General features: G+C 38.1%; 1 protein-coding gene across 1 annotated transcript; it reads left to right on the top strand.

Annotated features, from left to right (window-relative positions):
* Positions 1-1,750: 1,750 nt before the first annotated feature.
* LOC145059241 (cytochrome P450 76C1-like) lies at positions 1,751-3,699 on the top strand. Its single transcript, XM_079007088.1, has 2 exons — positions 1,751-2,756; positions 2,954-3,699. Exons 1-2 carry the CDS (start codon positions 1,785-1,787, stop codon positions 3,572-3,574), a joined length of 1,593 nt encoding a protein of 530 aa, XP_078863214.1. The 5' UTR covers positions 1,751-1,784; the 3' UTR covers positions 3,575-3,699.
* Positions 3,700-14,130: the final 10,431 nt, after the last annotated feature.

The raw sequence follows: 14,130 nt of genomic DNA, 5'->3' as shown, positions 1-14,130 counted from the left end.
GAATTGATGTGTTCGATTAAGTTCTATGTCAAATAAATCAGAGATTGAGAAACCTAAATGCTTGACTAACAATTCCATAGGATTGTCAGCATGATATCTAACAGAGGACCGTACGATCCCTTATCTAAAGGGCAAAGTTGATTAGATCAGAGTTTGATAGCGTCTTTGAGAGCTACGATTGCAAACCGAATTGTACTTGTGCATATAGTTACTAGACTTATCCAAGTGGGAGACTGTTGGAATAGTGTCTAAGGCTGCAACTACATTAGACAAGTATTTGACCCGGTTGTGCATGGTCCTTTTGGGTTGCCTTCACCATAGCAACTTGATAGGATGATTTATTAAGAGAGAGTAAATATTATTAGTATATTATGAGAATAATATAAAGAATAATATATTGTTATTTGATTAATATAAGTCATAGAATTAATTGGAATTAATTTGGTGACTTAAAGAGATTAATTAAATAAGAGGGTATAAATTGTCAATTGTTTGATAGTTAAACTTTAGACTGTAAATCCATATATATATATATATATATATATATATATATATATATATATATATATATATGGATTGGGGGGATTCTAGGAGCTAAAGGATAGCTCAAATCGTCCAAGACTTATCTAAGGAATGGATTTGGATAGCATTAAGAGAAGATTATCCAATTATGGTTTAGGTTGTAACGCTTAAGGAGTCTACAAGTATAAATAGACCCTATGGCTAAAGGAAATCGGTACTTCACCAAAAGTAGAGAAGCCCTGGCCGAAATCCTCCCCTCTCCTCTCTCCCAAATAATCCTCCTTGCTATTTGGTGTTTGTAAGCCATTAGAAGAGTGACAATTGTGACTCTAGAAGCTCCAAGACAACAAGATCAACAAGGAATTCAAAGGTACGATTCTAGATCTGGTTTATCATTGTTCTTACTCCTAAATAGTCATTAGAAGTCTTGGATTCAAAGCATGTTTAATTAGAAAGCCTAGATCCAAGCATTAGGGTTTTGCATGCGCACATAGGAAAGTTCTTAGCCTTTAGTGGCAACACTAGGGAACAACGACATCAGGGAGGAAAACATACATGCCTTCTGCCGTGATTATTAACCGTCATATCCCAAAATAATCGGGCGGCCAAGATGTCGTTCATGCGGATCGCCATCATTAGTGATGACATGTCGTCACAATTGGGGTCGCCTCTTTTACTTGCTACAAGACTAAACCCTAACCAATGGATTAGTTTAAAAGCAAACGGTCATGATACAATTTCGTGTGGGACCACACGATCGCCGGTGAATCCTTTAGCAATGTCGGCTTTAGCGACGTCAGGCACCTTTAGCAGCAACAAAAGGCGTGTTTGTCGGATGTCATCACTAAATGTGTGTCTTCGCCAGGGGGTGTCGCTATGGGCTTATTTCTTTTTTGTAACCAACTTTTACTCTTGAACCAAAAGAAATATTATATCATGAGTTGTTGCTAACAGGATGACGAATGTGTCATTAAAAATAGAAACAGAAAATGAAATGTACCTAACCGTTGTTGAAATATTTGAATATAAGGTTTCACACGGTTTTGACTTTCGGATGATAAGGAAAAAATATGGATCATATATATATATATATATATATATATATATATATATATATATATATATATATATATATATATATATATATATATATATAAAATAAATTTTACATTTTTTATTTGTTTAATTTAAGCCATCGCTTGGGCTTTAAATCCTGCAGAGTGATTTTGTTTGATGGTATTCACATTCACTATTTTCAAAATATGACAGACCTCGGCGACCAGGGTTCATCACGGTGGTCGGAACTGCTGGGCAGCAACAAAGATCACCTTACTCTTGCAGTAGTTGCCACCATTTCAGTAATGAGCCTTGCTATTTTATGGCGGAGATGGAAGTCTTCAAACTCTTCAGGTGCACCATCATTGCCACCAGGTCCTCGTTCCTTGCCAATTGTAGGCTACCTTCCATTTCTTGGTCGTGACTTACACAAACAATTCCGTAACATGGCTCACACTTACGGACCGATTTTCAAGTTTCACTTGGGAAGCAAACTTCATGTCGTCATAAATACACCTGACCTCGTAAAGGCTGTGGTCCGTGAGCAAGATGACATATTTGCTAACCGCAATCCAACAGTAGCTGCCTTAGCAACTTCCTATGGAGGCGTAGATGTAGTATGGTCTGATAACAGCTCATATTGGCGTAACCTTCGTAAGATATTTGCCCATGAAGTTCTAAGTAACAAGAATCTTGAGGCGTGCAGGTTTTTTCGAAGGGATGAAGTTAGGAAAACTATAAAAAACATTTATAGTAAAATTGGGACGGCAATTGACATTAGCGAGATTGCTTTCTCAACAGAGGCTAACGTCCTGACAAGCATGGTTTGGGAAAACACTTCAGATCCAAACGCAAAAGGTAGCCATTTTGGAGCAGAGTTGAAGAGGATTTCTTCAAATATCGTTGAGACTCTCGGACAGCCGAATCTCTCTGATATCTTCCCTAGTCTTGCATGGCTTGATCTACAGGGCATCTTAAGGAAGTCGAAGAGGCACCTACATCAGTTGGATCAAATTTTCACAAGCATTATCGACGATCGGATCATATCTAACTCCAAAAAGCCGAAGGATTCAGTTGGGCATGAAGGAAAGAAAGATCTTTTGCAGATCTTATTAGAGCTTGAGGACCAAAAAGATGCATCATCGATTAGCATCACCCAGATTAAGGCGTTTCTCCTGGTAATTAATATTCTTTAAAATTACTTCGAAAGGTAGGTTTAATACTTTTCCGAATAATTTTGCATTGCTCATATATCTAGGTCAAACCTAGCCAGGAATTAAGAAAGATCCATCTAAATGAATACGAAATAGCTTGAGGATTTTCCTTTATGTTAGACTGCAAAAATTACAATTTGGTTGAACTTTTGTTGTATCAGGACATTATGGTTGCAGGAACAGAAACAACGACAACGCTGATAGAATGGGCAATGGCAGAGATCATGCAAAATCATGACATAATGAAAAGGATTCAAAAAGAATTAGCAGATATTGTGGGAGTTGATAACATTGTCGAAGAATCTCATCTCCCCAAACTACAATACCTAGATGCAACAATTAAAGAAACATTTCGGTTGCACCCTGTAGTCCCTCTCATACTCCCAAGATCACCAAGCCAGGATTGTATAGTCGGTGGATACACGATTCCAAAAGGTTGTACCGTGTTTCTGAATGTTTGGTCAATCCATCGGGACCCTCTGTATTGGGACAATCCGTTAGAATTCAGTCCACAAAGGTTCTTAACAAACAAATATGATTTCAAAGGAAGCAATTTACACTTCATCCCATTTGGGGCAGGAAGGAGATTATGTCCAGGTGTTCCATTGGCGGAGAAAATGCAAATGTATATCTTGGCATCCCTCTTACACTCATTCGACTGGCGCTTGCCGGAGGGTGAAAAGCATGACCTCTCTGAAAAATTTGGAATTACACTAAAGAAAAGAAAACCACTCATCGTTGTTCCTTCACAAAGGTTGCCAAACGAGAACCTCTATATGTGATATAAGTTTGAATTCCGCTCTTGAACGGTTTGTTGGTGACATTTCATATATGGTTCCTTCAGAAAGAGCATATGTATATTTATTGTTATGTTGATCGAATGTGTATGAATTTCTAGTTTGAGCAATTTTTGCGTTTATGACTTAATTAGGTAACGTTTGGTATTGTACTGTAAGTCTATAGACCTAAAATTAATGATAATCTAATCTACAATTAGACAAATTTTTCTAAATGTGTTAGGTAATGTCGATGATATAACCTTAGAGGACGTTACAATTACCAAATTATCTTTAATACAGAATAACCAAAATCATTTCGATCTATTGAAAATTGTAAAAAAAATGTCTTCAATATATAATATACATATAACATAATTGCCCTCCAAGAAAAAGACCTTGTAAAAAAAACCTTTTTTTTTTCTTTTTTTAAGTATTATCCCAAAAAATTTAGAACTATTGTTTTGATATGAAGCAGTTACTTCCAAAAGTTATTTATGAAATTATTAGGTTTATGGTATAGTTGATTAATCTATTGCTAAAGTACAATGATGAAATGGTAAAGTACAATGTTGAAATTGATTAAATGTTAATGAAATGGTCCGATGCAAAGTATAATACTATAACGATAAAGGCAAATGATCCATATTTACATTGCTGAAATTGGTTAAATGTTAATGCAATTGGTCTAATGCAAAATACAATGCTCTAATGACAAAGACAAATAATCCATAAGTACAAAGCCGAAATTGGTAAATGTTAATGCAAATGGTCGAATGCAAAGTATAATGTTGTAATGATAAAGGAAAATGAACCATAATATAAACATAACAAACATACCATAATCTAAAGATAATATACCATAATGGGGGGGATTTAATACATCATCCAAGGTCCATTACAAAAGATTATATAATAAATGATAAACTAACTGTACCATCCATCCATTTGTACCAAATTCCTTGAACTATATTTCAGAAAGGAAACCCCAACGGTACATGAGAATAACTGGATTAAACGTGCACTTAGTGGCAATGTGAATTGAGATGTACAAAATGTACCAAAAAGGCATTCCTATATAAATGTCTAAGTGTACTTCCCCACCTGACCCCTACACCAACCTAACTACTTCAAAATCACTAGATTTGAACATGTGGAACCACCCACATCTTTGTCAAACATTGTCTTTTTATGCTTCAGTTTACTGATCCTCTCAGAAGGATTTCTTTTCCTCATCTTAGGCATTACCAGATGACCTTCATCATTAGCCTCATTACCATCATTTAGAACATTACATTCTCTATCTTTCAGAACATCATGTACTCCATTATTTACAACATCACCTTCACCTTCAATTACAACATCACATTCAACCTTTTGTAAGAACAACACCTTTCACCGTCACCATCATTTAGAACACCTTCACCTTCACTGCCATTTAAAATGTCATTAATAGTCACCTTTAACTTCATTTTCATTAAGTTCAGGCTCCTCGAAAAGAACATCATCAGCATACCCAACATATGAAAGTTTTCGAAACTTATTTAACTCCTTTAGCAAGGAATAAGAAACATATATTAAAAGACAAAACATAAACTAAAGAAAGCAACAATTTCCAACTCATACACTGTAACAACCCAAAAATTAAGATACAGATTTTCATTTAATAATTAGAAAATATCATTCATATTTGTTTTTACAAAATTCCATTACATAAACACATTGCTCAAAAGATTAGAGTGTCCAAAACACCTAGTGTGAAAATACTAGAGAGTTCACGCTACGTCATCAAGTCGGGCTCTTGGCCTTACAATCTGAAGTACCTAAAACACCCAACAAAATTGTAAGCACACACTTAGTGAGTTTCCCAAAATACACAAAACACATAATCACATAAAGTCATGCACATATATACATAGATTCGCCATGGACTCCCTCCATGGTATTTAATGGGAATACCATGGGCTACCCCCATGGTTTTACATCCAAGAGTCATGGGCTCCCCTCATGGTCTTAGCAAGTGTCATGCCCCCCCTGGTCTTCACATTAGCCAATACATATAAAATCACAAAACCATTATATTTTCAACTATTAACATCTCATATCAAGTAATGGGCTGGCATTGGTGCCTTCGACCCATTGATATAGTGAAAAGACTTACCTCAGTCTACTGAAAACAATCATTACTCAACTACCAACTAAAATCTTCACTGGAAAAATATACAAATACCCTAATTAGGATTATAACTCAACCTAATGAAATAGCCCAGAAATCTAAGTCCAAGTCCCTCCATAAGGGCCCAAAGGTTATTCCTTCACTAATGGGCCCAACATCAAAGTCCTACTCTATATTGGGCCGTAAGGCCCAATAGGCCCAAACATTCCAACATTGGTCCAAAGATCAATTCAGGCCCAAGCACCAGCAAGTCCAGGCCCAAAATCCTTAGGGCCCAAAGGTCCGAAGTTCGCCAAGGCCCACAGTTTCCTGAGAGGGTATGTCCGGCCTACCCCTTCTCTACGCTTATTGTACTGGGCTAAGGAGATGTACGTGCAGCGTAGAACATAGTACGCCCAACGTATAAACCGATCATGCACAAAAATCCATTAAATGCTTAATGCATGTAGGCTCTTCACTCAAAATCAAGATCTTGGTCAATTTAATGATCGTAAGGCAGAAAGTTGGCAACCTTTTGCCTTTGCATGCTATATAATATCCCAAGAACTTAATCTACCACATTAAGACCTTTCCAAAGGTCTTGACTCTTCCATGGAGCCATAGAAGACATCAAGTTTCTATTTTTGTACTATAAACAAGTCCAAGATTCTCAGATCCAACCTTCCTAACCTCTGGAGTTGTCCAAACTCCCTAGAGATGATTTATGGACACAAAAGTGGTCTCTAGAAAATCATAACTCAACAAGCAAGGAGGATAGACAAGATGTAAGCTTTTTACATTCAAAAGCTCTCCAAGATGCTCTAGATGCAGGATCCAAAGGCTCCTTTCTTGATCAATAATTTAACACCACCTGCTTCTTCTTATACACCCTCTTGAAAGACTAATAAACACACCTTTAATGTCAAATCTCACACTTTCTTGCAAAAATAGAGTTTAAGGACGAAATGAGGCTATAGAGGCTGATTTGGGTTTTTTCCAAGTGATATAAGGTTGTTTAAATAGGGTGAAAGTCATGAAATTAGGGCTTTTGATCTATGGCGTCGTACGCCCCGTGTACATGCTCGTACGCCCCGCATACAAGGCTCAACTCTACGATGCATTCCTAAGCGGACACATATTTATGCCCAACATACAGAAGGTCCTCATTTTCCAAAAAGAAATACTTCAAGGGTTAAAATGGAATACCTAGATTAGAGTGTTACAACTCTCCCCCACTTGAACTAGACTTCGTCCTCGAAGTCCACTATCGCAAATAGATCTGGATAATGCTCTCGTATCTCATCCTCCGGCTCCCAAGTCCATTCAGAGCGCTTCCGGTGCTGCCATTTTACCTTCACTAGTTTCACCACCATGTTACAAAGAGCATTAGTTTTTCTATCCAAGACTACAATGGGCTTCTTTACATAGTTCAGGCTCCTATCCACTTGAATATCATCAAAAAAATTTAATTTTGGCTTCATCTGCCATACACTTCCGGAGATGAGATACGTGGAAGGTGTTATGGATCTGACTAAGCTCATATAGAAGATCCAACTGATAAGAAACCCTACCAAATCAGGAAAAAACCCTAAATGGACCAATGAAACAGGGACCCAACTTGCCCTCTTCAGAAACTAGATGACACCTTTCCAAGGTGACACCTTCAGTAAAACAAAATCTCCCACCTAAAACTTGAGATTCGATCGGCGCCGGTCAGCAGAGCTTTTCTGACAGCCATTCGCAATCCGCATCTATCACACACTTGTTGAATCAATTCAGTGGTCCTAAGAATCACTTCGATGCTTCCCATAATTCAATGGCCAGCCTCCCCCCAACAAATCGGAGTCCTATAACTCCACCTATACAACATCTTGAATGGAGGTCGGTTAATACTAGCATGGTAACTATTGCTGTAAGAGAACTCTGCTAGTGAAGGTAAGTATCCCAACTCCCTCCAAAGTCTAAAACATATTCCCGAAGCATAACCTCAAGCTTCTGGGTCGTCCGCTCGCTCTACCAATCATTCGGGGGGGGGGGGGGGGTAAGTTATGCTGAAAAGTAGCTGAGTACCCAACTACTCATGGAACTTCCTCCAGATCCTGTAAGTGAATCGTACATCGCGGTCCGAGACCATAGATACCAGTATTCTGTGCCTAACCACCACCTACCACACATAAATATCAGCTAATTTCTTGGCAGAGATACCCTCGGAAATTGAAATAAAATTAGTACTCTTGGTCAACCTCTCCATAATAACCCGAATGGAATCAACACCCCGCGCTGTCCTAGGAAACTTCATGATAAATTCCATGATGATCTCCTCCCATTTCCAGATGGGGATGGGTAATGGTTGAACCTTGTCATGAGGCATCTGATGCTCGACTTTGACCTTCATTCAAGTCGAACACCGCTAAACAAAATAAGCAACTTCCCACTACATGCAGGGGGAAATTGCTCGATCTCAGGTCTAAGTAAATCTTCGCGGCCACCAGATGGATAGAAAACTTAGATTTATATGCCTCCTCCAAAATCTTTTATCCTCACTCCCTAAAGCGCAGAACACAAACTTTGCCATACTAAGTCACTAACCTCCGACTGTCTCGAACAAACAACGAAATCTGCCCTCGAATGCGCTCAGTCTTCTAATTCTCCTTTTTCAATCCCTCCACATGTGCCTCCTTGATCAAATCCATCAAATGTGAGGTAATCGTCATCCTCAAGCAAACATCTCGGATCGGAGCGTCTGCCATCTTACAGCTCAAAGCATCGGCCACCACATTGGCCTTCTTCGGATGATATAGAATCTCGCAGTCATATCTTTCACCACATCTAACCATTTCCTTAGCAGCATATTCAGATTTAACTGATCCATAAAATATTTCAAACTCTTGTGATCAGTGAAAATGGTGCATTGAACCCAATATAAGTAATGCCTCCAAATCTTGAGCGAAAACACAACCGCCCCCAATTCCAAGTCATGAATGGGGTAATTTGCCTCATGAGGCTTCAGCTGCCTCGAGGTGTAAGCAATCACATGACCCCTCTAAATCAGAACGGATCCCAAACCCGAAATAGATGTGTCACAATACACCACAAAATCATCTAATCCCTCGGGTAGTGCCAGAATCGTGGCTTCGCGTAATTTTTGTTTCAAAGTCTCAAATGCCATTTGCTAATTTGAGCCCCACCGAAAGGTCACACTCTTCTTGGTCAAGCGGGTCAAAGGTACAACAATGTTGGAGAAATCTTGGATAAATCTCCGATAGTACCCCGCTAGACCCAAAAAACTCTAGATCTCGGATGCTTTCTTCGGAAGCTCCCAATGCATTACCGCCTCAATCTTGGCCGGATCCAGCAAGATACCCTTTTGATTGATGATGTGTCCCAGAAACTGCACCTTATACAACCAAAGCTCACATTTGGAAAATTTGGCATATAGCCACTCCCTCCTCAACGTCTCCAACACATCCCTCAAATACTTCTTCTGCTGCTCCTTGGTCATAGAATAGACCAAAATATATTCAGTCAAAACAATCATAGACCGATCCAGTATCATTCTGTAAACCCGGTTTATGAGATCCATAAACATTGCTAGAGCATTGGTGAGCCCAAATGGCATGACCAGAAACTTGTAATGACCATAACAAATTCTGAAAGCCGTCTTCAGTATATCCTCATCCTTGATAGTTATCTGATGTGTGAGTACTAGAATCAATGCGCAAGGACAAGGTTTTAAAACTCAAACCTTGAGTTAATATTAAAGATCATTGTTTGCTCTTAATTGAGGTTCCAGTCAAGTCTGGTAAAACCAATCAAAACTTGAAGTTAATATTTAACAAACTACACAAGTATTAAATGAAGAAACTATAAGTATGATAAATGAACAAGAGGAATGTAGTGAAGGTTTTGACATGAGAGAAAGGTGAGAGAAAGTTACAAGAAATATTTGCTGTCTTTGGAAGTACAATCCATAGTCTTTCTTGTCAATAAATCACTCCTTATATAGGAAAAAGAGGTACATCGTATAAGCCACATTTCGTTCTTAGGACTGGATAATAAATATCTTCTGACAACTGATTATCCAATTGATACAAAAAGCTAAGTCCTATGAAACGTTACATCATACAAAAGAAAAAAAAATGTATAAGTAGACTGTCAATATAAGATCTTTGCTCCATCTCAGAATTGTCTTCACCCCAGACTCCATCTTACTTCGGAACATACTAACTTTGGATCTTCAATACTTGTGAATTCTTGAGGTTCACTTTCAGGTTCCAATAATCTCCGCTAAGTGAACTTCGCAATCTAGTAAGCTAGTTAGCTTCTTCTTGAATAAACACATGAGTTATTAACAACCAATCTTAGACTTCAAGATACCATTGAAGTTGGCTTATGAAATAAAGCTAGATTGGTGGTTCGCGGGTTTCGACAAGTCGAGGGTCTTGATTACACTGAGGTTTATGCTCCAGTAGCTCACTTGGAGGCTATTCGTATCTTCCTGGCATATGCCTCTTACATGAACTTCACTGTTTACCAAATGGACGTCAAGACAGCCTTCTTGTATGGAAAGGTGAAGGAAGAAATCTATGTTGATCAGCCCCATGGGTTCGTTGACTCGAAGTTTCCTAATCATGTCTACAAGTTGGACAAGGCATTGTATGGGTTACATCAACCTCCTCGAGCATGGTATGCGACTCTAGTAAAGCATTTGCTCGAGCATGAATACTCTCGTGGAACTATCGATCAAACTTTGTTTACCAAGCATGTCGGTAATGATCAGATTCTAGTTCAAATCTATGTTAACGACATTATTTTTGGGTCGACCAGTCCGCAGCTTTGCAAAGAATTCGAAGGTGTTATGAAAAAGAGGTTCGAGATGAGTTCGTTGGGGGAAATGCCCATGTTTTTGGGGCTTCAAGTCAAACAAAATTCAATCGGAATCCTGCTACATCAAGCCAAGTATGTGGAAGATATTTTTGAGAAGTTCGGGTTTCACGACGCGAAATCTGCATCGACGCCAATGGTTGAAAGACCTCTTCTGGCTCCAGATACTGATGGCGATTCCGTAGATCAGACTCTCTATAGATCGATGATCGGATCGCTGATGTATCTTACTGCAAGCCGTCCAGACATCATGTTTGCAATTTGTCTATGCGCACGTTATCAGGCTAATCCTAAACTTTCACATCTTATTGCTGTCAAAAGAAAATTTCGATATATCAAAGGCAGCCCAAAATTGGGTCTTTGGTATCCAAAGAATTCAGAATTTGATTTATATGCTTTTGCTGACAGTAATTATGGAGGCTGTGAGCTTGGACAGGAAATCTACTTCAGGAGGGTGTCAATATCTTGGTGATAGGCTTGTGTCATGGCAGTGCAAGAAGCAACACCCTGTCTGAACCTCAACAACGAAGGCAGAATACTTTGCTGCATCTGCCTGTTGTTCTCAAGTTATCTGGATCCAACATCAGCTGTTGGACTACATTTTAAATTACATAGAAACCCCCATTTACTGTGATAATGAGGCCGCAATTAAAATTGCCAAAAATCCTGTCCAACATTCTAAAACCAAGCATATCGATATTAAAAGTCATTTCATCATATATTGTTATAAACGTTCACTTATCCGACTGGAGCAGGTTCCCACTACTAATAATGTGGCGGATCTGTTCACTAAGCCTTTTAACAAAGTTCACTTCGATGTGCTTGTGGGATTTCTAAAAATGATTCGTTTTGAGGATTAAGTTTTTCAGTTTTATTTTTTTAAGTTTTCTTAATTCTCCTTAATTTTTTTAAATTTGTTTTTGTTTTTATAGGTAGGTTAGTTTAAATTTGTGCATCTTATTTCATTTTATTTTCATTCTCACCCATGTACAAATTTAGGTGGAGAAAAATCCAAAAATCCAAAAACAATAAAAAATCCAAAAATCCAAAAACAATAAAAATCCAGAAAATAAAAAATTGCTGACAGTTTTGATTGTAGGTGTTGTGACAGGAAATGATATTATTAAGTGATAACGGACAATCTAAATATGCGTAACGTACCTAAATTGAATTGTCTATGCTCTGTGTTCAATGCGATGGTAGGCACGAAAGATTTTAAATGGACTTGACTAGGAAGAGTTGGACTTAAGGAATTCAAGGACTTGACAAACATTGACCTAGTTAGACCTGTTTAGTCAGACATTACGACGCTCGGATAGGTTGAGCAGGGAGATATACGTGAGAATCTACCGGTCACATTAAAAGACTGTGGATTAACTTTTCCTCAATGTGCGGATTTTGTCCTTAATTCCAGTTTTGATGGGGTGACTGGGGAATTCTGATAAACTAGGTCTGTAGACGGTTATTTTCTTGCTTTCTGTCTGTTAGTCATATGTTGCCTCCTCTGCGTGATCGAGAGATCCGACCTGGACTATAACATATGCAACTCTATCTCTCTGCATCTTCTCTTGATGCAATTCTTTCTATCTGTTAGCCACATACTATCTCCTCTGCGTGACTCATAATCCGACCTGGTACACAGTATATGCAAAATTCTCTTCTCAATCCCTCTAAAACTTCAGTTAGTCATATGTTTCATCCTCTGCGTGATTGGAAGAGATCCAACCTGGATGTATAGCATATGTATTCTAAATCTATCTTTTCTCTTAATAATTGTCTGCTCACCCGGTGTAAGGAGTATTCTAGAAGTCCTTGATGGATGGTGCATATCAGGAAGCGAGAAACACGTTCTAGTACAATTTAAAATTGAACACATACAGATTGTCTGTAGACCTCGCTGCTCAATTTAGGTGGACAACAATATCCCTGGTTATAGTCAGTTAAATGATCACAAGGAAATTTATTTAAGAGTAAGGCTAAAAATGTCATGTCATTGGTAAATTGTCCAAATTCTGTCACAAATGTTTCGTGCTTAAGTGGACCACAATACTGGCGGTCGATCAGACGAAGACGTGAAAATAAGGGTACTGACAAGTGGAATATAAATTTTTAAGTTGTATATTTTATTTGATTTGATTTTTATTTTTATTTTTATTTTTATTTTTATTTTTATTTTTAAATTTTAAATTTTATTTTTTATTAATTGTTAAAATTTAACTGTTAATTTTAATTTTTAGGTTTTGCAGATTAATTTTATTTTATTTTATTTTATTTTATTTCAGCTTTAATTTTAATCCTCAAAAGGTTTTGTTTTTGAAAAATTTTGAAAAATTGGATTGTGCCTTATACTGTGTGGTCAGCAGGTAAAAGGATTGAGGGTATTTAAGGAGTTTACAGCCGGAATCCTCCTCATTTCTCTATTTCCGGCCGCAAACTCTCCTCCTCTCTCTCTCTCTCCTCGAAATTTTTTTCGTGTTGTTTTTTGCGAAATTATTCCGATAGCTTTGAAGGTATCACATTTTCGACCAGGGATATGAGTTTGTTTCAGCAATTAGATGATTTTTGAGCCTAAAATCGACGAAAAAGGGTTTCTCGGAGTTTACGGCCCAAGCTTACAGCCGTGAAGAGTTTACGGCCATAAACTCCGTTTTCCGCCATAAGCTTACGGTCACGAGTTTACGGCCGTAAACACTCGTTGACCGCAAACTCCATTTTCACTTAAGATTTAATTTTAATAATTTATTAATTCATATTTGGGCTCAAAGTTAAATCATTAAAATATTACTTGCTCAATTTTCTCTCTTGTTTTACTTGGTATGTTTTAGTGCAGATAAAATGGTGGCTTTAAAATTTGCAGATATACACAACCTGGCGATGGTTCTTGCTGATCCTCCAGTGGCTCATGCTGACTTCAATTCATGGATTCATGGATTACGAGAATGCTATTTGGCCTCTGCAATCACTATGAACACCGCTGTATACCAAAAAAAATCATACATGACTTCAGGCAGACTACCAAAATGACGAGAGATGACGATGGAGCTATGACTGTGGACGCAACTGTTAAAGGATGCAAAATTGTGATCAATGAGTAGTTCATCAGAGAAACATTGCTGATCAACGACCTTCCGAGCTTTCCCTCGGAGATTGGTATTGAAGATGCTCAGAAGATATTAAAGAAGATGAGGTATGAAGGTGATTCTCCTCCTACTATGAAGAAGCTTATGCCGCCCTATCGGAAATTCTAGCCCATGTGTTCGTGAGCTGCATCTCCAGCAAAAGGTCCGGTGCAGATGAAATATCCCTGCGAAACACTAGGGCTATTGTTTCTCTTTCTGCGGGGACTGGCTTCAATTTTTCTAGGTTTATCCTAGACTAGTTTGTGGTCAACATTAATGCCACCACTCGGGATACCTTCCTAATGTACGCTCACTTCGTTCAGCTCTTCATCAATAAACAATTTCCTGACTTGGTAAAGGAGGGAGAAATGCTCGATATGAAGTCCTTGGGCCCGCACACTATT

The sequence above is a fragment of the Lactuca serriola genome, chromosome 6 (genome assembly GCF_051521515.1).
Source record: "Lactuca serriola cultivar US96UC23 chromosome 6, Lser_US96UC23_V15, whole genome shotgun sequence".
NCBI classification, from domain to species: domain Eukaryota; kingdom Viridiplantae; phylum Streptophyta; class Magnoliopsida; order Asterales; family Asteraceae; genus Lactuca; species Lactuca serriola.
Note: the sequence above shows the minus strand (reverse complement) of the source record. Positions and strands in the feature narration are given on the sequence as shown.